Raw genomic sequence first — 25,837 nt, 5'->3', positions numbered from 1 at the left:
GAACAAGCTAGATTAAAAGAAATAGCGAGACAGGTGTTACTGGAGTAACATGTTACAGAAAGAGCTTCACTTAGCATTAGACTTTGTATGCCAGTGTCTACTTGACACTGCAAAATGGGTTGCTTTGTATCCTCGAAGATAATTAACTAGTCTTTTCTGACAAATGCTGCACAGGGGATCGCCACATACAGTTTTAAAGGCCTGACACAGGTTACAAAAATCTCACCAAGGTAACAGTGTGGAGAGCTGCAGCAGTGATGAGGAGAGGGGAAGGGCCAAAGCACTCCATGGCTATTAAGACTGGATCCTGCAGTGACAAGTCTGAAGTGTTTCCAAGTGGTTGCTCAGACACACACACACACACACATGCTGTGCTCTCAAAAACACAGAATAAATACAGATATCTGCAGGTATTCATTTCTCTGCTGCTGGCAACAAACTACAGCACACCAAATAAAACTTACTTATATAAAACCCATCACACTAATCGGTTTGCACTGAAGTTTTACATCTTAATATTCCCTCAGAGTTCATGGTGCCATTTATAGGTCCGAAATACAGTAAATGTCTATTTACTTCAATGGAAAAGTGCAGCAAGCAGCTATGATTATGTCAGACATGGAACATGCTTTCCAGTTTATGGAGGCTATGTACTGTGTCAACAATTTAAAATGTTACACCTATTAGAAGTGAACAAAATGTAAAGTGAGGAAACAATGGTGCTTCATGAGACTGAGAAATTAAGAATAAAGCCAGGGAACAATAGCAAATACTATGCTATGGCACCATATGAATGTGCAGGCAGCCATCCAGCTTACAAAGCAAAAACAAATTAGCACGACATTCTTTTCCAAGAACTGCACTGGCATAGTTGACAAGTACAGGTACAGGAAAGAGAAGAGTTTTATTGACATATTAATTTGAATCACATTCAAAGCTCAAATAGAAGTGCAAACCTGCAGGCAGAAAGTGTTGCAAATGAGAAGGTAGTCGTTCTTCCACCTGAGAAACAAAGCAAATCCTTGTTTTAACCCTTTTTGAAGTTCTAACTTTATTTGTGAATGTACGACTGCTGGAAAGGCTAAATCTGACAGCTCTTTCCATCTGAGCCTTTAATTTTTGAGCAGAGGTTAATGACTGTAACTACTTCTATGTTAGTATGCACTATAATATAATGCCTCCAGTTATGCATACTTTTCTCCACTTACTCAAGCAGAAGCAAGTGTAAACTGTCCTTCTTTAACCCACTCCTTGCCTCTGAACAATCTTCTTTTGCAACACGAGTGCTGATTAGTGAAGAAGACTAAACCCTCCAACTCAGTCTGTTAAAGCAGGATGATTCACATTAGAGCAACTTTGGATCATTGCCGTCTCCAGTGAGACGTAATTTGACAAAGGCTTCTAATGTACTGGTAGATGCAACAGGCTGATTTGTTACTTCGGTACTTCCTATTACTCTCTAAATGATCATGATCGACAACTCACAATAATTTTTTTCTTTTCTTAGACTGGCTTAAATCATGAATGGACAGAGGGCATATTTTACAGTTACACTTTGGACTTCCTTAGGGCTTCTACGAGTATATCAGCAGCAAAAGGAAGATAAGGGAAAATGTGGGGCTGTTGCTGAATCAGATGGGTTGTCCTGGTAACAGAAGATACACAGAAGGAGGAATTTCTGAATGCCTTCTTTGCATAAGTCTTCACTGCTAAGGACAGCCCTTGGGGGTCACAGACCTCAGAGGTAAAAGAAGGCCAGAGGACGGAAGACTTCCCCCTGGTTGTAGAGGGTTGGGTTAGGGACAGGCTGGACAGATTTAACACTCATAAATCCATGTGCCCTGATGCAATGCACCCATGGGTGCTGAGGGAGCTGAAAGATGTTGTTGCTCCACTGCTCTCCATCATCTCCATGGGAAATTGGAGAGATGCCCAATGACTGGAGGAAGGGCAAGGTTGCTCCCACCTACCAAGAGGGCAAGAATGATTGGCAAGGGGAGAGCAGACTTTACAATTCTCTCTCTTTAAAACTCTCATCGTCCGTCTGCACACCAGAAATTTATCTGTGGGTCATTTCCTTTGGGAGAAAAAAAAGAGTCCAGAAGAAAAATGAATTTGAGCTGTGAACAGTTTAAATGGTTAATGAACTCAGTAAGATGCAAGCCAGACAGATTCAACCCTCTGCCTGAGAACGACTCCTTAGGTAAGAAGCACTCCTTAGGTAAGCTTTACTGACAGCCAGCTCTGGCCTCAGGGGGGTATATTTTACATTCAGCTCTACATCTCACTGATACATAAAACAGAGAAGAAACCTGAGGAGGGACTGAAGTGCCCATTTCCCTCCCATCAGGTGGGCACACAGAGCATGGGCTTCCCATGCCCTGACCGTTAAGTTATGATAGAGTAGGATGAAAGTTGTGTTCTTTGCAGGTTTTTGTCCCAAAGAATTGGTTTTGGGCTTTACACAGCAAGAATCCAAATGTGCCAGCTCTGATGCAGTGCCAAAATTGCAGAGGAATACCTAGTATTCTCTATTGGCTGTTTCAGTAAAACTTTTATTGTAAGTATTTTGAGTTCCATTTGAAGCAGCTGACTCCATACACTCCACACACACACACTCTCCCCTAAGATCCAGGCATTTTACCTGGAGGTGCTTTTACTGGATTTCAGCTTTTACTGTGGTAACAGCTGTCATCACCAATGGAAACCACTCAGAGAGCCCTTACCTCTAGTACACAGCATAAAGGGATCATTCCTCAGAGGCAGCACTTTGGAGGCCAAACCGCTAGAGGAGGAGAGGATGCTGTGGCTCAGGTGGTAACAGAGACAAGAAGCTGGCTGCCTGACATTTAGAAGTCAACACATTATTACGCAGCTTTAGAAAAAGCAGCTAACGCATTGAGTAGGAGAGCAAAGAGACAAACTGAAGAGTCTTCCCTTTTCAATCCCTGTTTTTAAAAAAATCAATCATAATTTGGAGGACTGATGCAAGTGGTTTGTTGAGAGGATCTGCAGCTGCTGAAAACAAAGAATGGCAGATGTTTTACACAGCCGGCTGACTTAAAAGAAAACCTGATGCTGAGATACACAAGCAGGAAATAAGGACATTGGGATTTGTGTTTCTTAACAGAACAAAGATCAGTAATTCTGCATGATTCCTTATTATTAAAAAAAGAAAAATAAAAAAATTTGCTTGACTACACAGCATAGCATTTTTTGCAACCAAGTAAAAGATGAGATTTTTACATTAGTTGTCCACACAGCTTCTTCCCAACTCTGCCTTCCAAAAGACTTCTCATGACAATTCTAAGTGCCAAACACCATATTCCCCTAACTTTTGGAAGAGGTTTTTTTGGCCTTAACTGAGATTTGAATGAGGAAGTGAGTCTGGTATTTTGATTCCAAAAGGCAAACTGGGGGATGGACAGAAGGTCTACTTATATACTTACAATCTCTGAAAGCTCGTGCCCTACAGAGGCAATATCTGATCACACAGATCAGTGATCTGGTTCAGTGTGATGCTTTGTTTCTATCCTGCTTCTCCTCAGTCCTAAAAGCTGACTTTCAGGACGACGTGCATTCTGAGCACCTATTCTGATTTCCTTATCTTTCAAAAGCGAACATTGTATGTATAGGGAGATTAGAAAAAGTGACAAATGTTCAATGGAAACTTGTTAAATCTGATTTTTAAAAAAGGTTGGTGCTCTTTTCTACCAACATAAATAAATACACAAATGTTCTGGTCTTACACTTTGGCTGAAAACATGTTTACGGTCACCAAAGGCTTACGCAAGAACAAATGCAAACATGACCGCTGCATGAGGTTATACTAACACAAGGCTATGTGGAGTGCTTGCAGCAGATTACATCAGTGCATGGGGATCAACAGCCTTGCACCAGTTTTTCAGGGAACAAATGTGATTCTCCCTCTTTTCCTGACCCAATTCACTAACGGTTACATTGGCTTGTGAAGTCATTATCAACCCTGAACTATGATCTCTTGCAGCATGTGGTTATAACTCAATTTTGTCTTACAAACCATCATGCCCACGTTACATTTTCATTATTTAGCTAGCACTGTGATTTTTATGCAACTCTCAGGACCTCCCATCTGCCGAGCAACAGGTAGTCATCCCCTCACAGCTCTAAGCCTCACATAATATACTTGTTTTTTAATTCACAGAGTTGAATTCATGCTTTTTTTTATGCCCAAGGTAGGTATCAAAGCTGGGGAAGAGGCAAACCAGCTTCAAGACTTTTTTTATGCTTCTCATGGCCTCATAGCCTGGGCTAAGAAATAAGAGGGGAACTCTAACAAAGGATCTTTTCTACCTGAACCCGTCCCCTGGCCCACTGACTGTGAAACATGAGTGGTGTGTTCTTACCACGGGTCTCTGCATAGGTTTCCTATCAACATCCATCCTGTTTGAGGAGCTGCCAAGTAGCTCATCAGAAGAGGGGAAGCTCACTGTGTAAGGAGCCATCATCCAAAACAGATTCTTCCCCACACTGGTTTGATTTTTTAATTCTTTTTCCCAGAAGGGCACAAAAAAGCTCCAGTAAACAATGTGCCATGTACATTGTACGTGTGCTACTGTGGAACACGGCAGGCAGGACTGCAGTGGGGTTAATTTCTCCTGCCTCATTAGTAGAAAATCTGATGTGCCCTGCTTTTGGAAAAGGCCACACTTCACCAACAATGGGAGACAGCCATAGTAAATTCTGAACAGTAGAAAGATACGAGTTGGATACACATCCTCCCTGTCCTCCTCCATGATGTCACTGTGTATAGACTCAAGATTTGTTTGTTTTTTTTCAATAGAATTAATACAAAAATAAAATACATGGGGCTATTCTTGGCAGCTTTTTTTTTGGAATGCCAGATGCATGAGTTTCACAAGTCCAAGGGGTATGGGAAATGCCAACATTTTGAAGGAAAAAAGAAAATAGTACCAATTTGCAATAATTAGTTTTAATTTGCTTTTATAAAGTTTGCTACTTGAAGTTAAACAAGATCAGGATCAATTATCCTGTCTTTGTATTTTTATAGTTAAATGTTATCTACATGATATAAAAAATAGTATTTATATTCTAATACTACTTGGGCAGGGACTATCTTGCTGTGTTACACAACACCTAACATAATGAGAGACTGAAACCTTCCTGCACTACCCAGAACAAACAAATTATTAATAAGAATGTTGTTAATAATATGCTGCTTCTGCAGTTCTCACTCACTGACACTGGGAAGGGCTCTGGTTGCTGGATTGGGCCTGCTTGTCTTTTGAATTCCACTTAAAGTGATGTGATCACCAAATATTCCTCATTTGCAATAAAGGTTACACTGTGAAACTTGCACAGTGAACCATGCTCCTCTCTCAGATAACAGATCAAGGCTGCACAGATGTAACACAGTAAAATTTGATCAGGAAAATAAACAGGAACAAATTAGCAGGCTAATCTCTTTTAGGTTATGTTTACAATTTGAAGTCAGGCAAACAAAAATACTCCTTTATGTTTCATCTCGTCTACATTCAGGCAGCACTGACCATGTGTTTCCAGTTAAAGATGGGCCATGCTGACTTTTCGACTCCTTCAGGGATCTGATCTTTAGGTTGCAATAAAAACCAAACAGGAATAAGAGACAGTAAGTGCAGTTAGTGCAGATTGTCCTTCCCAGCGGAGGTTCTGTGCCTGCCCGAAGACATTACACACACACTCTCCCCATAATTAATTTCACTGCTTTTCTTTCAAATTATCTGATGGTTTCCAGTCCATCAAGTACTTGGATGGAAGAATCGTCCTGCATTTGTATTTATTGACTAACTTGGGCAGGGTGGTGATTTACTTTGGCAAGTGAATTTGGTATTTTAGTTCCTCATTGCTATTCCAAAGCCTGTTTTCCTGGCATTGGAAAGTTGTTTGCAATAACCTGCTCTCTTTTTGTAGTTTTAAACCCCAAACTATTTCATCACTTTAGGTCAGCTACCAGGAAGCGACTGATGTGTATCATTTAACCATGAAACTCAAAGCTAGTAATTACAGTTTGAAACAAGCTCTTCTCTAGGGGAGTCTTGAATAACTACATTTCATCCTAACATTCCTGTCAGCTCTACCTCTTCTGCTTTGAAGAAGTACAGCTTTGAACACACTTATCTGGCCCAGCTTCTCCACAAAAAAAAAAAAAAAAAAAGGGCAAAAAAGGGCAAAAAAGCGAAAAAGCTTCTTTTTTTGTTTCCTCCCTGTAAACTAATAAGAGACCTAGTGAGATTGGGTAATGCTTAAAAAGCACTTGGGAGGTAAATGTGAAATGCCATCACGGAGGCAGGAATACAAGAGGGAAAAAAACAAGGGTCAGTTAAGCAGTTTTCCTTTGATAATATATAAAGGGGCATAACATTCAATTGCATTCAGATGTATTTTATGCATGTCACAGAACACCTTTGTTCAACTGTTTTGACTTTGAAAGCCAGCAGTTACCTCCTTCAAAAGGGTGGTAAACCATTTTGTCCTGTCCATACTTCTGCAAGTCCTTTTCTCCTCCATCAAGTAGACCACTCAATTAACTCCTAAAAGCCTGCAAGTATCATTATTTTGTGATAGAAAAAAAGCAGAAATAGCAAATACGCTTCATAAACATGTCAGGAGAGTGTTTTCAAACTCTGTCTTCAACACAACCCATTCTGATGCACCGTTTTTTTCAAGCCTGGATACAGTACAAAGTTGAAAAATTTTAGTAGAAGGTTTCTCATTACACAGAGAAAAATCAATGTTTGTTACCTCTGTAGATGTAATTATGTCAGTGTGCCAAATCAGCTGGAAGCTCAACTGAGAAATAAATCTTTTCTCTCCATCAATAAAGCAATTTCTGCCAGGGAAACTGGAGTGATACTCTGGCATAAGGAAGTATTACCAGTGCCAGGGAAATTGTGCGTTCTCTACCTTCAATCAATACTACTTCTTTTGAGAGATGGTCCCCCCATCTGGTTGGGATTATATACCACCACCAACCCAGGAACAGAGCATTCTGCTTGTGCATTTGAAAGCTTTTATCTTTCGCAGAAGCTTTAAGTATGTGTACACTATGTGGCAATGCGAACAAACTCAGTTTAAGGCCAGTCCTTCTGCAAGCTAAGGAGACAGATAAACTGGATGAAGAAAAAAGCTAGAGCAAAGCAATTCTTCAATGCTTTTTTTTTTTTTTTTTTTTCAAACAAATAGCCTATTTTATGATATTGGTTACTTTCCTCCAGAGGAGGTGCACGTACAGCTTGTTGTGTAAGCAGTTTGGACAGATTCTGATGAAATGCTTGGTGTATGATTAGTCCAAAGCATTTTCCACCTTTTATTGAATACCTTGTGTAACCTTGCATGACAGGTGACTGCGTATGAATATGTGCCAAGGCAAAAAAGTTGTACTTGGCATTTGCAAACCTTTATACCTGTCCACTATAAAGATGGAAAATGCTCACTCTCTTGATGACTAAGAAGACACTGCCTGTTTTGCAGAGCTAATCCAGGCAACAGACAATCACAAAATGTGCCAATTCATCCCTTTGAAATAGGCAGCAAAAGAACAGACTTTCTTATAATTAAGTGCAAGACTTTCTTACCTAAAACAAATTTTCAAGAAATTTGATCACTCAACACAACTTTCAGTGGCAGAAACTCATTGGGAAAAAACTCAGGATTTTCTTTTTAACAGAAGCAGGTTTTAACGCCCATGGAGCCCCATATCCCACATACTTAGGCCATGGTTTTGCTTAAGTAACACTGCAGCATTTCTTCTTTGCTCTGAGTGTGCAGGCAGCAGCAGCAAGTACAACCCACATGTGTTTTGAAGTGCTAGAGAATAGTATCAGAGGTTCCTAATGGCAATAAATATTTATCATGACAATAACAGATGATCCACTTTCATATATTGCAATTAGGAGAGACTGACAGTACCTAGTACAAGCTCTGCTGTACAGCCTCTTCTAAGTCAACTTCCAAAGGAGAAAGAGGATCAAACTTTTACAGTACTTCATGTTCCTAGCCTAAGTTCCCATACACTGCAGCCAGAGCCATGTATTTTTTCAAGGAAATACAAACTGAAGCAAGGACTTGGCATCAGAAATTTCAGCCATGATAAATATATTAACTGAAATGGTTTAACCTTTTAAAGAGAATCTCCTGGCTTTGGACAGATTTAGATTTTGAGAAAGAAAATAATCTAATTTTACAATACATGTTTGTTCTGCATTTTAAAAACTACAATTCATTTCAAAAAGCTGAAATGTGTCAGTCTAGAAGTTATGTGAAGTGACTCATGGGATATGGCTTTAGTTATTTCACTTTTTTACGCTTTTCTGCATATCAAGTAATCACCTGGATAAAAGAGTTCTTGAAAAGACAGTTCCCTTCTTCAGCAATAGGAAATCATGGTGAATGATAGGAAGACAAGCCCAATCTACAACCTCAATTTTAGCCACCTACCTTCTAATTAAATACAATCTGTGGCAACTAGAATGCAATTTAGTAGAACAGAAGTAGACTTCTCTTTTAGGAAGAGATGAATCATGTTTCAAGCACCAACAGACAGACTAGATAAATGCTGAATACAAAGGGACTCTGTGATGAGACAGAGTCTGCCATCTAGTCTTGCAGAACCCAGCTGAGGTATGTGGGTCAGGTACACTGAAGCAGAAGCAAACTTTTCATCTAACCTGAAGTTAAGTCACGCACAAGAAGAGTGCATGAAACGCTGCTCCGTACTGTCTCTGTACCCATATAAAACTACTAGAAATACCACTCAGTCAACATTTACAAAGACATGCAAGATGCATGAAGCAAGATGCAAAAGCACATTAAATTGTTTTTACTTTGGGGAAAAAATGATAAATCATGTGCATACATTTTTACGGTATGAAGTTGTAAGTGCATTTGTTTGGCTTATTTATGTTTGATGTACAAGGAATACAGAACATTCACCCAAAACATGCTTGTAAATCACTCAAAACTTTCACATTAACAAAACATATCTAGAAAAAGGGAAGATCTATCTCTCCAAGGACTAATAAAAAAAAAAGATTAATTACTTGTGTTAAAAGGTTTTATTATCTAGACTATTCTATATCAAAACTCTCCAAACCCCAAACGTGCTTCCTTGGCAAGATCAGGGAAACGAGTGCCTGTGTCTATACATTATGCACAGTTAAATGAATAAAAATACATAAATGCTTTTGTTGAAAATAGATGGATAAAGCCTTATTACTTGAATCTTACAGTATTCATTTATCCCAGAAATACTTCAGGCTTTTAGAGCAGTCACCACAAAACTTGCTTCTAAATTGTTGGCAGTAATATATAAAAAGAAGTTGGTTTTGTTTGACTATCAGCAATTTAAACTGAAACATAAAAGTGAAACTAGCAGCATTAATGACCTTGTAAATTCTTTGTGCCACTGTTACATCTGCTATCTTTGGTTTCATTTCTTTACCCAGTTCCTGTACCAGCACTCACAACTACCAGCTTTTCTGGCTCATCTGTAAGATTGTTGGGAAGGAGTGAACAGCAGATCAAGGAAACCACCACACACCAGTCCAGGAGCCCTTACTTAGTGTGACACAAATTTTAAGAGAAAGACTAAGATCAAAGTAAGACTGAGTTCCCTTGGCAATGTGAGGAAGGCTTCAGGGACATTAGTATCATTCCTTGGACAACGGAACTGTTTCTGTGGTGGACATGACCGTCCGACTTGCTCAATTACCCCTGCAACAGTTTCAGTATACAAATCCATTTTCACACAGATTGTTCCCCCATATTTACTAATACAAATGTTTTCAGTCAATTAGTTTTGATTAAACAAATCTGTTTCTACAAGCTGCCTAGAAATCTACTTAACATTTCAAACAAAAAGAATGCAGCATAATTTCTTTTCTCATTTTCAACATTCTGAAATTTTCTTAACACTGCATTAAAACGTTTTTGCTAACTAGTAGCATACCTGGGTTTCCTAGTCATTGAGACAAACACTCCTCCTTACCCTAGGCAAATTTGATACAAAATTAGGTTAAGCAATGGAAGATGATTATATGAACACAGACGGAAAGATCAGTGTGTGAGATATATAAGTACTATTTATCTTTAATAGTGGGTCTATGTTATACATAATAGAAAACAGTTCTACAATACAGAATTCAGCGTAGAAGCCATGAAATGTGGAAAATTTTAAAAAATAACTGAAGTAACTAATTCATTATTTTGAAGAAAAGCCTTATTATTGTGGTTTGGTTTTTTTTTTAATGGATGCAAAGTCTATTTTAAACCAACAGCCCTTCCTTTGTCTCAGTGCAAGGTCTGCCTGTAGCAGGGAAACAAAACCTAGATCATGGATCCAGAACTACTGGTTGAACAAAGCCCATGCTGTGCAACACCTGTAATATAAAATTTATTCTGTCCTGAATACATTTACATAATTGACAGAATATAGATTGGCTCCATTAAACAGAAATGTACTCTTCTGATGCATTTCATTTAGCTTCATACTGATAGTAGCTGATGGAATAAAAATATATGTGTTCAAAATTAACTATGAACTAGCATTTCCTTTAGACTGAATTCTAACCCTTTTCCTCCCTCATTCTGGAACCTTATTTCCATTAGCAAAAGAAATGTTCTTCTAGTAATAAACTTGGCTGTTAAGATTATTTCCATTTAATGCAAACTCCCTTGAAGCATGGCACCAATTATGAATAATTCTCTTATCAATAACCAATTAAAGGCACATGATGCAATACGCTTCCCTGTAGAACAAAGTGGTACCGGGAGTCAAGTGAAAAATCCAGATTACATTTTAAATGTAAACTGGTAATATAAACTAGTAAGAAATGTGTTTAGTCTTCCTGTTACGGCTACTGGGGCATTAGGAAAAATTTTGCCTTGTTTCTGGAGGACTGGGGAGAAGAAACATTCTAACGCTTTTCTTTTAAACTTGGCAATTGTTAGTATCTACTTTCTACAATAGCAGTCCATTAAACAGGAAAAAAAGCAGCAAAGTTCTAACAATAAAGGAAACCACCACACTTTCTTCCACTTGGTAAGTACCACTTGAAAATACATGGAAGAGTTTAGATTAGAACAGCAAATGAACCACTGAAATATTGTTTTAGTATCATGAATTGTGCACAGAATTATTAACTTGAGCTTTTTAAGTTTGTTTTTTTTTTTTTTTTGTGTAATTCACACACTTTTTGTACTTCACATTTACCCTTTACTGTAAAGCATGCAGTAAAAGCACAAATTCATTATGGTTTTAGTGTCTTCGTTTATTTTTGCCATGGTTTTGCTACACATGGTAGGTATCAATGCATAGTTGGAAATACCAATGAATTTGAAATGCACATGAAATACTGGTAAGGAATTGTTAGGCAATTCATTCCTAATAGGCAGGCGTATCTCCTAGATGACATGAACTTTGCCATTGTTCTATAACCTGTTACCCACAAATTACAGCATTACATGCAACCTGTCAGTTTACTCTGAAAAGCTGTCAATGGCCTGAGGTGAAGTTGCCTGAATGCCAGGATGCGAGACTGCCAGGTAGGTCTGCAGGGAGAGAAACAATTTAAGTGTCACATGTTCTTGCTACCTTCCTTAATATATTTCTAAGTGGCATTCACCTGTTGCTGTGGTAGAACTGCTACAAGAACATGACCAGAAAAGTAATATCCTGAAACACAGATGAAAATTATTGTAAAAAAAAACTCATAAAAATCACTATACAGAGAATGAAAATATGTGTTTTTAAACTACTGAAGATACACCTTAACCATAGAGCCAGGACAGTACAGTACCATACCAATCTTAAGGACTGTTGGTGGACATAGAGTTACAAAAAATGTTACAGCTACAATCTAAAAATGAGAAAATGCAATTCTCCACTTTGTTCCTATATGCATTTCCCTTTGCAACAGATCTATATATTATAAAGTGCAAAATTATACGAGTATTATACTATGAAACAAGTATTCAGAAAATTTGCTGCAAGGATTTAAGTGTTCACTTCTTGCACAAAATATATTCATAACTGGAATTTCATAGCCTATAGTTTAAAATACAGGCTAGAAGTAAATGCATGAACAATGCTCCTCCTCTTCTAAACCATTAAGCCTTTGGATAAAAGTTCCTGCTCTGACGGCTCTAAACCAACACATTTTTTATTAGTTTCCCTAAGCATACCTTTCTTACATGAAGAACAAATAGGGCAGAGACCATTTGGAAGGCACATTTTAAAAGGTGGAACACTTTCTGTAACTAGCTTAGTGTGCAGCAGACAGCCTCTAGTACTTTGCAGTCATAGGTCTCTGGTACTCAATAAGCCAGTCAACCCAGTTAGTATCTTCTGTAACTTTTTTGCACTTTATACTAAGATATATTTACCCACATAAGTCTAGTATGAACATATCACCTAATCTTTACTTCCTTTGATAACTTCAGCTCAGCACATGCGACCCTATACATGCTCTTCTATAAACATAAACCCTTTTGACTGCTGCTCATCACAAACTGGAATTAAGGTCCCATCTCCTTAATGGACAATGGAGTTCAATGAACAAAAAAATTAGTAAAACAATGATTAATAGACAATTCTCAGCTTGTACACTGTAACCCAGACAAGAGCTGTATTTTTACTTTGGGACTTTTTCTGAGAAATTTCTGTAAATGAAAACTGAATAGATCCCAGCACAAATTACTACATTACGAACATGCAACATAGTAACATGTTTTGTTAGGGAACCTATTTATGAGGAAATTTGCATTTCCATGTAATAATACTAAATTTCATGGATGACATTGCACTTAATGAAAAATGCTGTTTATGAGGACAGTAGTAAGGTCTGTAAGCAAACTCACATTTCGAGCAATTTTAATTTTCTCTTATCTGAATCTTCCTGAATCTTCCCAAATCTTCACTACAGCTTCTGCTTTACTGTAATAAGTAAGTTTGCCTTCACACAGTCCTTAAATATTCAAGCCTTAATAGCCTTTAAGAGACTTCATTCTTATACATCAATGCGGATTCCATGTTTTATAGACATTAATTCTCTAGTGCCTGTTAAATACATAACAAATGAACATAGATGAGGTAAAGATGCTGTAATTGCCACATAGAGCCAATATGGCAAAGGAGGAGTTTTTCCAAATGGGCAGATCCAGAGGCCATGACGAATCCCATCACGGATGTGATGAGAGGTCCAGGATATGAACAACATCCAGGGAAGAAAGCACCATGAATCCTTAAGCCTGAAAAGGTGCATAATAAACTTTAATGTCAGAGCCACAACAGGAATCACAGTAGAACAGTGAAGAAATGGTCTCCGTGGAAGAGTCAGAGCAGCCTGCAGGAAAAAAAAAACATAATTGGCAATAGGTACAATTGTGACAAGAAAAGAAACGTTTCACAGATGTTTACACATGTGTTACCAAGTGGCTAGGTGCAAGTGCAAAGAAAAACACACTGTTCCTTTCCACTGTAGTTTACCAAAACCAACATGATTATTTAGACGTATGAGAGCTGTTTACTGCACTGTCTCTCTATTGTATGGTATGAATCATGCATCCTATAAAGCATTACCAATGACGAAACAGGGAGGGAGAGGGATGAGTTGTGCTATCCGTCAGATAGGCATGTGGAACCTTGTACACACAGAACTTGTACAGTCTGCTGCACTGATTACATGTATCTAATTTTGAAATCAAAACAACCATATAATACACTTAAAATATTTAATACGCTCTACTTGAAATATTTCATATGCTTTAATGATTTAAAAAAACCCCACTATATTATACTAGTTAGCACCTGTGAATCTGTTTTAGTTGAACAGCACCTGAAACAGAACAGTAATTTCCAATACAACAAAAAATATAATCTAAGTTACATGTATTTTGGTTGCCTTGACACAGTATTCTTTACAGACAGGCAAAAGACAGGTTCAGAAGCCTAACTCTGAACCATTTGTGACTGGGGTTTTTTTAATCAACAAATTGTTTAACACTATTTCAGTTGAAAGCCTGATATTTGGTTTTAATTAATGAATTAGTGAATGTCTAACCAGTGAGATTAAACTTAAGTGTTTTAAGAAGTGGTAGCTATCAATTTAATATATATACTTGAGGAAACATTCCAGATGTAATTACTAGCAACAGCTAGAACTATCTCCACAAATTCAGGTAGCAAAAAAAAAAACCCACCAAAAAACAAAAACCTGTTTTGGTTTCCTAAGCAACAACTAAGTAAATTCTTGCTTCTGCAAGCATAAGAAAAATGATAGCACATTACTAAAAGATCTATACACGTGTTGATGTAATATTAATTGGCTCAATTCAGATACCAGTGAACATTTGGAAAGACTGTAACAGGCACCAGAGACATACTGTTTGTATGTAATGGTGCATCTGATTGTTATTTTGAATACTGCATCTACCGCAGAAAGCAAACAAAGCATTACTGCAGGACACCAGCCAGTAACCTGTCAATGCTTCAGTTGTGTTAACTATTGCAGGTGTCAGCTATAGGGAAGTGGGACTCTGGAATGGCTTAATCAAGTTTTCATGGGTAATTCAGACAACCGCTTGGAACCATGTCTTCATTGTAAGGAAACTTTGATGTAGCCTTTGCCACAAATCAGAGATGAAAACTTAACAGGCCACCTAAGAATATAACAGCCTGTGCTTTAAACTAATGCCAATGTTAAAAGGCTCACAGAAAGCTTTGCTCTATTAGGTTGCCACCATATGCTTCTCTGTGACTCTCTCAAACAGGTGACAGAATTAAAAAGCTCATAAACTGTCTCAACAACTTCGAACTGCAGTGGTGTGGACCCAGCTCCTTAAAAGTTGGTGCAAAGGGTATATTTTCCACAACTTTGTTTCTGCTTTATACAAGCAGAATTCAAGGACTGAGGCAGAAAAATCTTGTGATGGTGAAAGTATTGCCTACCCTACAAAGAGAAGTCATTGTTACTGTCAGCAAGAGCCTGAAGAGTCCATACCAGCTTAATTTTGAAAAAATCCCATGCTGGATGGTGATACATTTTGGCAGACATCCTATTGACTAGTCACTATTCCTGCACTTCATAAAAATCAGTGGCAAAGTCTAAATGAGTATTTTCCCAATATTTGCCCTATGGATGTGAGGTACCAACAGCAACACAATGAGTAAGTAGAATGGGAATGTTGATTACATATGCAATTTATCGGTATTAGTGCCAACCTCTATCCTGTTTAGGGAGGTGATGTTTTAATTTGTTTCATACAAAGTTTAGATGGTAGGGCTGTTCATACAGCAAAATGACAGTGCAATTTAAGCACAAGACAACCCTATTCTGTAATAGCAGTAAAGTCATCGAGCATCTGAAATGCTGTGCCTAAGCTCTGAAAGAACAGTCTGTTACCTCTTTTCCATCCTGTAACTACAGAACATTTACATCTTTGAGCTGACAAGCCCAAGGGATAGACATGTTCTATCTGTCAATATGTTACACACTCTCTCCTAACCTGTTTGCCTTTAGAGATTACCAAGGCCTTTTCTGCCTTTAATCTCCCAGAAAAAGATGATTGTGATTTGGGTAGATTTAGGGGGATGCCTACCATGAGAATGATCAGGCTGCAGTCGCAAACAGAATTTATTCACAACACAAATTACCTTTCCATTTCCCCGAATGCTCAATCAGGTACAAGATCTTCTCGAAGTTCCTGTTCCTCCAGCCCCTTTCACACATTACCATGAGCAGCTGGAGACTGGGGACAACAATTCCATGCAAGATAACCCAAGCTAACTCTTTGCTTTACTGTTCAAAGTGACACCACAGAATTTATGTAATAACATGGGCTCCCTCACTCATATTCCATGATATTTCACAAACCTGAAGTCCTTAGTTTTGGGCCCAATCTATAAATTCAATGTTGGATTAATTGTTCATGTGCAAAGCTTATTCTCCATACCAGAAATGCCTCCTGTGCAGCCCAGGCTGGTCAGTAGTGGCACATTAACCAGCTGTTTTACATATGTTTGCTGGTACAATCTTGTTTGCCACTGACTGTATTCTATACACTTCTAGAAGCTGGTAGTTTTAAGCAGCAAGCTAGCAATTCCTGCACATCTGTTCAGGCTACAACCCTGTGCGACACTGGGAACAGCCGATGATGCTGTTCTTGTTTATCAGCAATGCTGAGTATGATGGCAGGCTGCAGAAATGTTCACCTTTAGAGCTAGTCAATGACATAAGATTCTTCAAACACAAATTCTTAGATTCTTCTACACTTATGTCCATACAATACACAGTAAAAACTACATGGAATGCAAAGAACGACATATTCTAAGTAGCAAGGTCTTTGTAGACTTTATACTTGTTACAAAAATTAATGTGGGCAAAACAGCAGATCACATGCTACTTGGTACACAAGTATTTATCAGAGTAAACATATAAATACCACAGGTGACTATTTAACCTGAATACTGCAGAAAAATAATGATGACACCACGAAAAGCAGCCCAGTAGCCAAATAATCCAAGCAACCAGCTGTGTCAGCAGGAAATGACTGGAGGAGTGTGAATGTAGCAACTGGAGGTAGATGGCAATACTGCCTACTTAAAAAAAAGTAACCCATCATCAGATTTAAGAGTGATTATGAAGCGCTTTATATGTAATTGTGTAATGTGAAAAATACTATTGTTACAAATTAGTAAGAGTGGTGTGGTTAATTAGATTCTTAATTTATTAGTTACTTAGGAACGTGTTGCGTAAGCAGTAAACATTGTAGTCTCTTAAATCAGTTACTCTCAGTTCTGCAATCTAAGGAGGAAGAATGGGACTGGCGCTAACAAATACATAGTAAAAAAGTATTACACGAAGTAATAAATTATATAGGCAACAGCCTGAAATTACTACATGAAACTGAAAGTTACGTCATATAAAGCTGAAAAAAGAAAATCACGTATTACAATGAAGTCTAGCTAACTGGGCAAAAACAGAGCAGAAAAGAGTACAGATATTACATTATATCACAAGCTAAAAACCCTCTGATTGCAGTGCAAGATTTAAAACCTGTAAGAGACTTTTTCTTTTTCTTTTTAAAATGACAGAAATGTTGTATGCATCGACACTAAAATGCTATCGACACGATATGCTATCTGGACCTAATGAAATCTCACATAAAATACTATACACACTTTGGGACAGGACCCTTTAAAGATAATTTAGGCAGAAGGTAATACAGAGGAGACCAAGAAAAACAGTGAGAGGTTTAGAAAACATAGATCTAGGCCCTTCAGATTTTTTGCAAGCCAATTAGTCAAGAAGAGACTTTTTGAAAAGCATAATGGTTTTGCAAGTTGTAAAAGTAATGCTGTTACTGCTATAAGGGTCAAGAGACATACACAGGACATGATTTACAGATAAACATCCTTTATTAACGCAGTTAATGTTTGGAAGGAGGAGTTTTTAGGCAAATTGCCATGAAAAAGCCTTTAGGCATCCCGCATTCTTCTTTCCTCAGCTAAGTAAGTTTGGCTACTAACTTACTGCTGGCTATTCTCCTGCCTTCAACACCTTGTATTTCTGATTTGAGCAACATTTTTTTGGAAAGCACAGCAATCAGCTCTTCTCCAGAGAGGGTATAAAGAATAAGGAAACAAGATCTAGCTGTCACAACTATATTTTAGGCTGGATATTAGAAAAACAACTGCTAGCTGCTTAGGAACCAAAACACCACAGGAAAAAAAGAACTAAGTCATGAAAGTGCAGTAATTAACTTTGTTTGGGATACTACGGATAGGCTATAAAAGCAGTCTCCATTATGGAATACGTAAGCATATTTAACCTCACCTCTCTGAAGGCGGCAGAGACAGGTCACCTCCCCGTTCTTTGATACAATACTCAACTTTCTAAACAGACACTGGTGAAGAGTGTCATCTAGTGGTCATAATTAAGAAAAAATACTGGTAATAACCTCAAAAGCAAGAAAAAAACAGCAATAAAACTTTGACAATACTTTCTAGTAATTAGCTATTCATTACTTGCATTTGCGGATCTTAAAATAAGGAAATATATATGAAAAGAATTATAGATTTAAATTCTGTACCAAAATATTAATATTATAGGACTCCTTAATCAACCAACCAAACTTTCCTTTTCTTTATATAGTTTTAGAATTTTACAGTATTTCCATATGCAAGAAGTACAGAGAAGGGGAGAACTAGAGGCTGCCTAAGGAGGAACAATACCAGGCACCGGCACATGCTGAAGGCTGCCTGGCTAGAAAGCAGTTTTGAGGAAATTCAACTTGTTAAATACAAGTTGAATATCAGGCCAGCAGCATCACCTGTGGCAAAGGCGGCCAGTGATATCCTGGGCTGCTTAGAAGTGTTGCCAGCTGGTAGAGGTAAGTGATGCTTCCCTTTATCCTCAGCACTGGCAAGACCACCTCTGGAGAGATGAGTCCAGATGGGCTCCCCAGTATGAGATACATGGGGCTACTGGCAATTGACTCCGGCAAAGGGCCACTAAGAGTGTGAAGGGACTGGAGCATCTTGCATATGATGAGAGGTGGGACTCTGCAGCTAGTTCCAGGTTAGCCTGCTTCAGCAGGGGGCCTGGGAAGATGACTTTGTGGACACTTCCAACTACAACCAAGAGCAAGTTCTTAGTAACAAGCAGAGTGGCAGGGCTGCTGCTACGGGGACCATGAGCTAGCTGGGGGCAAGGACTGTTTGCCTAAGGTATGAGATACTGGAGGCACAGAGCTAAGAGAACTGGGGCTGGGGCTGGCACAGAGCTTACAGAAGGTGCCAATGTTTTGTAGAGTATACAGAAGAAACCGTGGTGGTCAGCAAAATCTGGGCATACGCAACTACAACAAGCAAGAAATACAGGGATATATGTATGTGAATGGGGAAGGAGGAACAGGACACACCTAAACCACCACCTAAACCACCAGAGCACTACCAAAAAAGAATGTCATAATCTGGTAGTACTCCTATTGAGAAACTCTTCTTACAAGCAGTTCTGCAAGTGGATGGTGATCATATATACTCCTTAACAAGACAAAATTCACCTTTTTATGTTTTAAAGAAGTGGACACTTGCCTTTTTTTTTGTTTTTTAAATGAACTATATTTAAGGGCAAACTCAAACTGCCTTTTTAACAGTGGCAGCTCATATATAGCTTGTTTGTGGGAGAAAAACTTAGGGCTGGCTAAACAAACGTACTATTCAGTCAGACTGAATGAAACCAAACTGCAGCTCAATTATCTACTTTCCAGATATTTCTACCCCTTATTGTAAGCAGAAATGGAATAATCCACTTTATACAAAAAGCACACACTGCAGCACCTAACTGTTTAACTTGGATAACAAAGCAATTATGTGATACATAGAGGATATAATAAACAAGGGCTTTCAGAACTCTTTTTTACAGAGCAAGAAGGAGAACTTAACAGTAGATATAAAACAGTTTTAGGGTTTTTAAAATTTTAGCAACTGTATCAAATATAATTCCCATATATCTATTAAATGTATCTAACTGGAACTTTTTTTGCTTAGGATATGGCAGAAGAACAAAAATGTAAACAGTAGTGAAGAAAAAAAATACACAACCACGGATCTACTGCCTTACCTTTAATGACAGGGACCCAGCAAGAACGAAGTGGTCTACATCAATGACAGAGGAGAGGAAGCCAGCCAGAGTGACCTCAGTGAAGTCACTTTTCTTCCTGAGTCCAATTACTATTGCCCAGGACCACATTCCTAGTATACCGTGCACTGCATTATCACAGAAGGCTCGGAGCCAGTCATTTTGCTGAATGAAAGAAAACTGCAGAAGTCTGTCTGCTACAAAGCAGAATACTCCCAAACCTAGACTAGAAATAACTGAAGCTGTGCTGAAAGTCTGGAGAAGAGCATGGGCCTTTTCAGTCTCAGATGCCATGGCAATAAGCGTGTCACATCACACAAAACGTCATCAGGACACACACTGTGCATTGTCCTTTGCATAATCAGTTGTTCTGTAAATGTTAAGAACAGAGAGAAAATTATTAAAGAAACAAACCTATCACCATGAAGCATTTATCACTACTACAACTGAGCATAAAAAAAAAACCAAGTTCAATGTTTTATTATATATTCCTAGGGATTTTTTTTTTTTATTTCAGTTACTGTATTCTATTTTATTGTATTATATGCATTATCACCCAGGTACTCCTCTCTGAGCAATGATTTTTTTTTAGCTTGGAGACTAGCTCATAGAATAAGCATTAAGAAAACCAGAACCACTAAAATATCTTTACTATTTATCACAAACTCGAAGACAATAATGAAGTAACCAAATAAACCAATGAAGCAGAAGTAACCAAAATTAACTCCTTACAGAGCAAAACTACATATGCTTCTCCTCAGTATGTGCTCCAGCAGCAAACTTTACTGTTACTTTTAGGACTTGTTTATTGTCTGCCACATTACCTTCGTAACAGCTATTTTTGCAGGAAAAAAAAGAAAAAAGAAAAAAAGTATTAACTAATCCCAGGTATTTTACTTTTCAAAAGTTGACTGTTGTAATTTGAAAATACAGGCACTGTTATTAGCATTAATAATCACTTAAAAGTTTTTTTTTTTTAATTATGAATGTTCTGTAATTTTTATGAAACTCTCTCCTAGAAGGTGATTTCTTGGGAATTACTGTCCCTAAATAACCATCTGACACCTCAAAAGAAATTCCAAAAATAATTCAAGCTCTTAAAAGACACCCTCACCCCACTCCCAAGAAGCATTTATGGGATATTTGGATTATAAAGACAAACTACTGATTTCTGTGATACCATAAAAAAAAACAAACACACTTTTGAAATAAAAGTGCGAATACATTAAAATGATGTATTCCCAAGCTTTATTATGTTAAACACAATGAAAAGCAGTCTTTGAAGGACAGTATAATTTTTGACTTCCCCAACTATTATTCTATTCTGCCTTTTGGTGGAGCCATGGAGACAGACCACAGTTTCAAAGCCTACATCCTACCCAAAAACTTTTTTCTCCAAGAGTTTGCTATTTCTGCGCAATCTCAATAACTCTTCTTCGCACAGTACCATTAGGTAAATTTTTATTCTAAATGGGCTCTTCCCAGTGTATTAGACTTTCTTTAAAAGTGAAAACTTCTAACAATCATGACACAAAATAGTTTAAACATGTTATTGATTATAAGCCCCCAGAAATATAGAATGTGTCTTCCAGATTATGTGCATGCCTGCTTATTGTAGAATTACTCACAAAAATACGCATACTGACACTGATCTTTATAGAAAAAAAAACACTGATTCACTTATTTATAAGCTCTTAAGGAGAACAAAGCATGAATAATACATGGACTTCGCTCACAGATAAAAGAAGTAGATTGTGTTTAGAGTTTGTTACCCATGACTGTCCTGAAGGAAGATGTAAACACAAAGCATTTCCTGAAACACCGGAACTGCCATTTCTGGTATGTGACTTTACAACACACCCAACATTTCTGAATAAATTCAATTTTAAGGAACAAATGGTGATCTCCTCACAAATGTTTCTTCCGTATAAACATCACGTCAGATTGGTTTTTATTCAAAATTATCATAAAACCTGTAATAGGAAGCCAACTTGTGAAGAACTGATGTAGCAGCATACTTTTAGAAAGCGCACCAGTATTCAGAATCCAACTTACCCTGGGACTAAGTGAACGTATTTTTTCCATTGCAGTTGCTTTATTCCAGTAGCAAACATGGTCTATGCCTCAGCATGGAGCTTCTGTGCTTTTTGAATCTTGTCTGCGCAGTCCAGTGCAGAGAAGACCAAATACCATTTGTTCCATCCTAAATGAACTGAACCAGGTAGCAGTAAGCACTGATACTACACAGAGCTCTTCAAACTCTCTACAAAACATACATAAAAATTGTAAAATAGTATAAAACAGAGAAAGAAGCAATGTCTTTTTAATGAATTCCTTAACAAATTTAATTGAGCTAAAAGTATCTTCAGCTAGGGCTTAGAAGACCTGTGAGAAAAAGCAGGCAAAGACGACCACAAAACACAAGAAGGGCACAAATTAAAGATGGAACAGGGTAATAATTAAAATATAATAAACCCCAATGTCATAAAGTCAGAAAAATGCCCTCCCAGCCTTCTGTTTTAAGTAATTGCATTTTAAACTACACAGAGACCTATTTTAACAGATACTTCCTTGTAACTGTGCACATGAAAGATTCCCACCTAATGAAACATTTGTGAGTCACATTCAGTGATCTCTTTCTAATTTCATCCCATCAGTTAGTGAGCTTGTCTATTCTAAGTGGTGACCTATAAATTCAAACAGCGACAGAGGTCTGCATCAGTTCTGTGGTGGGCTTACACTGCTTTGCTATAGATATTATTAATGTGCATAAAGTGCACAGGAAAACTATCACAAATAACACAAAATGAGTATGATTTGAGAATTATTCTATTGTGAAATAAAGGTAACAATACCAACTGGAAAACAATACATGAATGGGTGTATCTGAGCCAGAATAAAGAACAGGAAGCAAAAAACGTGGCTTCAGACTCCCCTTAGTCAAGAGCCATGTCCACGGAGTAACTGTTCTTTTTAAGCAGTCTGGCTCTGTCACCTTTCATAGACAAAATGACTGATATCTGTGCAAAAAATCAAGTCAAATTCCCAGGTACAACGGTGTAACTATAAATATTCTGCAGATCAAGAGTAAAATCAAGACTAGAAAAAGCAAAACTCTGTTCAACCAAAATAACTTCTGAAACTACAATTTGTAATATAAACCTAGAAAATGCATTTTTTAATGTGAAAAAACCAGTGATTTTCAGGTGGTGTAAATATACCACAATAAAGTGTGATGTTTACACATATCACAGTAGGATATAAAATATCACAATAAAGTGTAAAATACCACAATGAAGTGTCAGAGCTTTTTCTGTCCTATAAATCTGACAAAGCACAGTTGTGGAGCTTACATTCTTGTTAGAACAGGAGAGTGGGAAACAGATGTATTACACAGGACGCTTAGAAACCTATGGGCGACCAGTCCAGTTAACATACTGAAAGAGAGATTTAGGTTGGGTTTTCATAAAACACATGCACACAACAGCTGACAGAGTTACAATGCTCAGAGTTATGCTTTCTCATGACATTTTTCTATGAGATATATATAGCATTATGCATAGTCTCTGCCTATACCCAGAAAATGCATTTTTGCTGATGCATTTAGTTTCACTTACAGAAACTATAAAAATAATTTTCACACACAGTTAACATTGTAAATTACTGATACAATAAGATATATAGATCAAAGATGCAAATATGCATTTGAGGAAATAGCTGATACTAAGAAGCCTTTCAACTTATGTTGTAACAGCAAGAGGAAAAAAATCAGGTACATGAATACACAGGGTATTCAATGCTTAAAATTAGTAGAATTATGTACTTTATGAAAGAAGTCAAGATTGCAGCAGTTCCTTATAATTCTATGATCTCCTAAAAAAGTATTATTTGATACTGGATGTTAATTTATACAAAATACTCCATAAAGTTGAATTACCAATTAAGACATAAACTCAAACATTTAACATATTATCTCACGGAAAAGCAGACCTGAGCCTAAAAAGATCTGTGAAGAAGCAATAATGCAAATATTTTTGGGTTAGATAATTATAAAGCATTACTGACGCTGGAGGGTGGGAGGGGGCTGAACAGGAAAGAGGACAAAAGCACACAAGAGATCAGTGAGATTTTATCAAATTACTGAGGAAGAAACAAAATTAAAACCACAAGGAAATTAAGAAAAACAAATACCCTCCCCCCCTTAAAATCAGGACTTAAATAAATTGTTTATTCCAGGGACCATAACTTCAGGTGTTTTTTGAAAAGCGATACCAAGACACCAAAACGCAGACCTTCTCCTTAATGAGTACTTTGGAACTGAGGTGTAGCTAAAAGAAAACAGTTGAAAGAAATATCCTTATTTAGGAATAGAAACAGATCCCAGTACTATCCAGCAGAAGAAAAACAGCAATCATCTGTCATCCTAAACAAGAAAAAAAGAAGCACGAGCAGTTTATGCATTACCCTCATAAACTGCAACATCATTTGCATCGTAAATAACTAATCCAATTTAAGACTAGAATACAATCAGTATGTGTAACTACAGACAGGGACGAAGACAAGACAGGCATGCGGCAAGCAGATGTGAAATTACAGCGATCGGCAACAATTTTTACGTCTTGAAGAAAGAGTATGCTTTGCCTCAACACCCACCACCAGAGCCCCTCATCAACCATCTCCTCAGTCATTAAGAAATAAAAATGTGCATTCCTCTTTACCACAAGAACGGACCGTGAGGCAGCCTGACAGCTAAGTGACATGCCTGGCTTCAGGCAAAGCACTGCACTCCTATGTGAGCACCCGACCCGTACATCCGGCCCGGGCGGCTGCGGGCGGCTTTCCGGCTGCGCGGGGCGAGAGGGGCTGCCGGTTGGAGCCGCCGAGCCTGCGGAGCCAGGACGCCTCCCGCGGCCCCTCGCACCCACCTCAAGTGCAGCCGCCGCCGCTGCTGCCAGCACCCCCCTTCACCCCTGAGGCGACGCACAGCCACCCGGCCCCGCAGCAGACATGCGTGGCCGCGGAGCAGGCTGGGAGGACGGCTGAGGGAGCGGCCTGTTTCCTCGTCGCCTGGCCTTGCCGTGTGCGGTTTGCTTGTGGGGAGAAACGTGCCTGGAAGTGCTGGGGAGCAGGGTGGGGGGAGTCGCAGCGAAACGCTGGAAGAGAAGCCAGCGGTCTGCTGGGGGACAGGGAGGCTCTGCAGAGGGATCTGCACAGGCTGAGTCAATGGGCTGCAGCCAGTGATAGGAGGTTCAACAAGACAAAAGTGCCTTGTCCTGCACTTGGGTCGGAGCAACCCCATACAGCGCTCCAGGCTTGGGGCAGAGTGGCTGGAAAGCTGCTCATGGAAAAAAACCTGGGGGTGCTGACTGACAGAGCTGAACTCGATTCAGCTGGTGCCCAGGCAGACAAGAAAGCCGACAGCATCCTGGCCTGTATCAGCAACAGTGCAGCGCAGTAGTGCAGCCAGCAGGGCCAGGGCAGCGATCATCCCCCTGTACTGGGCACTGGTGAGGCTGTGACTCAAATCCTGTGTTCGGTTCTGGGCCCCTCACTGCAAAAGAGTCATTGAGATGCTGGAGCACGTCCAGAGAAGGGCAAACAGCTGGTGAGTGGTCTGCAGAAAGAGTCTTATCGCTGAGGGAGCTAGGGAGTGGTTTAGTCTGGAGAAGGCTCATGGGGAAGGTTATTGCTCTCTGCAACTGCCTGAAAGGAGGTAGTAGTGAGGTGGAGGTCAGTCTCTTCTCCCAGGTAACAAGCAATAGGACAAGAGGTAACAGCCTCAAGCTGCACCAGGGGAGGTTTGTGTTGGTTATTAGGAAAAATATCTTCACAGAAGGTGCTCAGGCGTTGGAACAGGCTGCCAAGGGCAGTGCTGGAGTCACTGTCCCTGGAAGTGTTCACAAACCATACAGCTGAGGCCCTCAGTGACATGGTTTAGTGGTGGACTTGGCAGTCCTGGGTTAATGGTTGGACCTGATGATCTCAAAGGTCTTTTTCAACCTAGTTGACTGTGGGATTCTATACATGTAAATAGGTTTCTTTCTATAGTCTTGGCCTTTGTACTGCTAATCTTCATCTCTGGAGCAGCAGGCTAGTGTGTTTTCACTATACACCACCAGTACAACAGTGCACCACCCAGTAACAAAATGCAGCAGGAAGCA

The 25,837-nt window shown here is 38.7% G+C and overlaps 1 protein-coding gene across 16 annotated transcripts; it reads right to left on the bottom strand.

Moving 5' to 3' along the window:
- Nucleotides 1–11,285: 11,285 nt before the first annotated feature.
- TMEM267 (transmembrane protein 267) lies at nucleotides 11,286–24,820 on the bottom strand. 16 transcript variants are annotated; one of them, XR_010608722.1, is made up of 6 exons: nucleotides 24,602–24,820; nucleotides 21,732–21,888; nucleotides 19,659–20,046; nucleotides 12,895–13,379; nucleotides 11,661–11,710; nucleotides 11,286–11,586 (listed from the first exon to the last, which is right to left on the bottom strand). XR_010608722.1 is itself a non-coding variant. In XM_065662519.1 (5 exons), the coding sequence occupies exons 4-5, from the start codon at nucleotides 19,968–19,970 to the stop codon at nucleotides 13,044–13,046; spliced, it is 648 nt and encodes a 215-aa protein (XP_065518591.1). In that variant the 5' UTR covers nucleotides 19,971–20,046; nucleotides 21,732–21,888; nucleotides 23,030–23,113; nucleotides 24,602–24,820; the 3' UTR covers nucleotides 11,286–13,043. The 16 variants fall into 16 exon arrangements, 13 of the variants coding, with proteins under 13 accessions (XP_065518591.1, XP_065518590.1, XP_065518588.1 ...); XR_010608721.1 differs by having other exon boundaries at nucleotides 11,661–13,379; XR_010608719.1 differs by having other exon boundaries at nucleotides 11,286–11,710.
- Nucleotides 24,821–25,837: the final 1,017 nt, after the last annotated feature.

The sequence above is a fragment of the Lathamus discolor genome, chromosome Z, assembly GCF_037157495.1.
Source record: "Lathamus discolor isolate bLatDis1 chromosome Z, bLatDis1.hap1, whole genome shotgun sequence".
NCBI classification, from domain to species: Eukaryota; Metazoa; Chordata; class Aves; order Psittaciformes; family Psittacidae; genus Lathamus; species Lathamus discolor.
The sequence above is the reverse complement of the archived record's forward strand: the minus strand, read 5'-3'. Positions and strand labels throughout refer to the sequence as shown.

What these genes read in the sequence shown, in the direction of transcription:
- TMEM267 (XM_065662519.1), bottom strand. Translation starts at nt 19,970, where the DNA reads ATGGCATCTGAGACTGAAAAGGCCCATGCTCTTCTCCAGACTTTCAGC. An exon ending in CTGGGTCCCTGTCATTAAAG is followed by an intron (nt 13,380 to 19,658) that starts GTAAGGCAGTAG and finishes TTTTTCCTGCAG; the next exon opens with GCTGCTCTGACTCTTCCACG.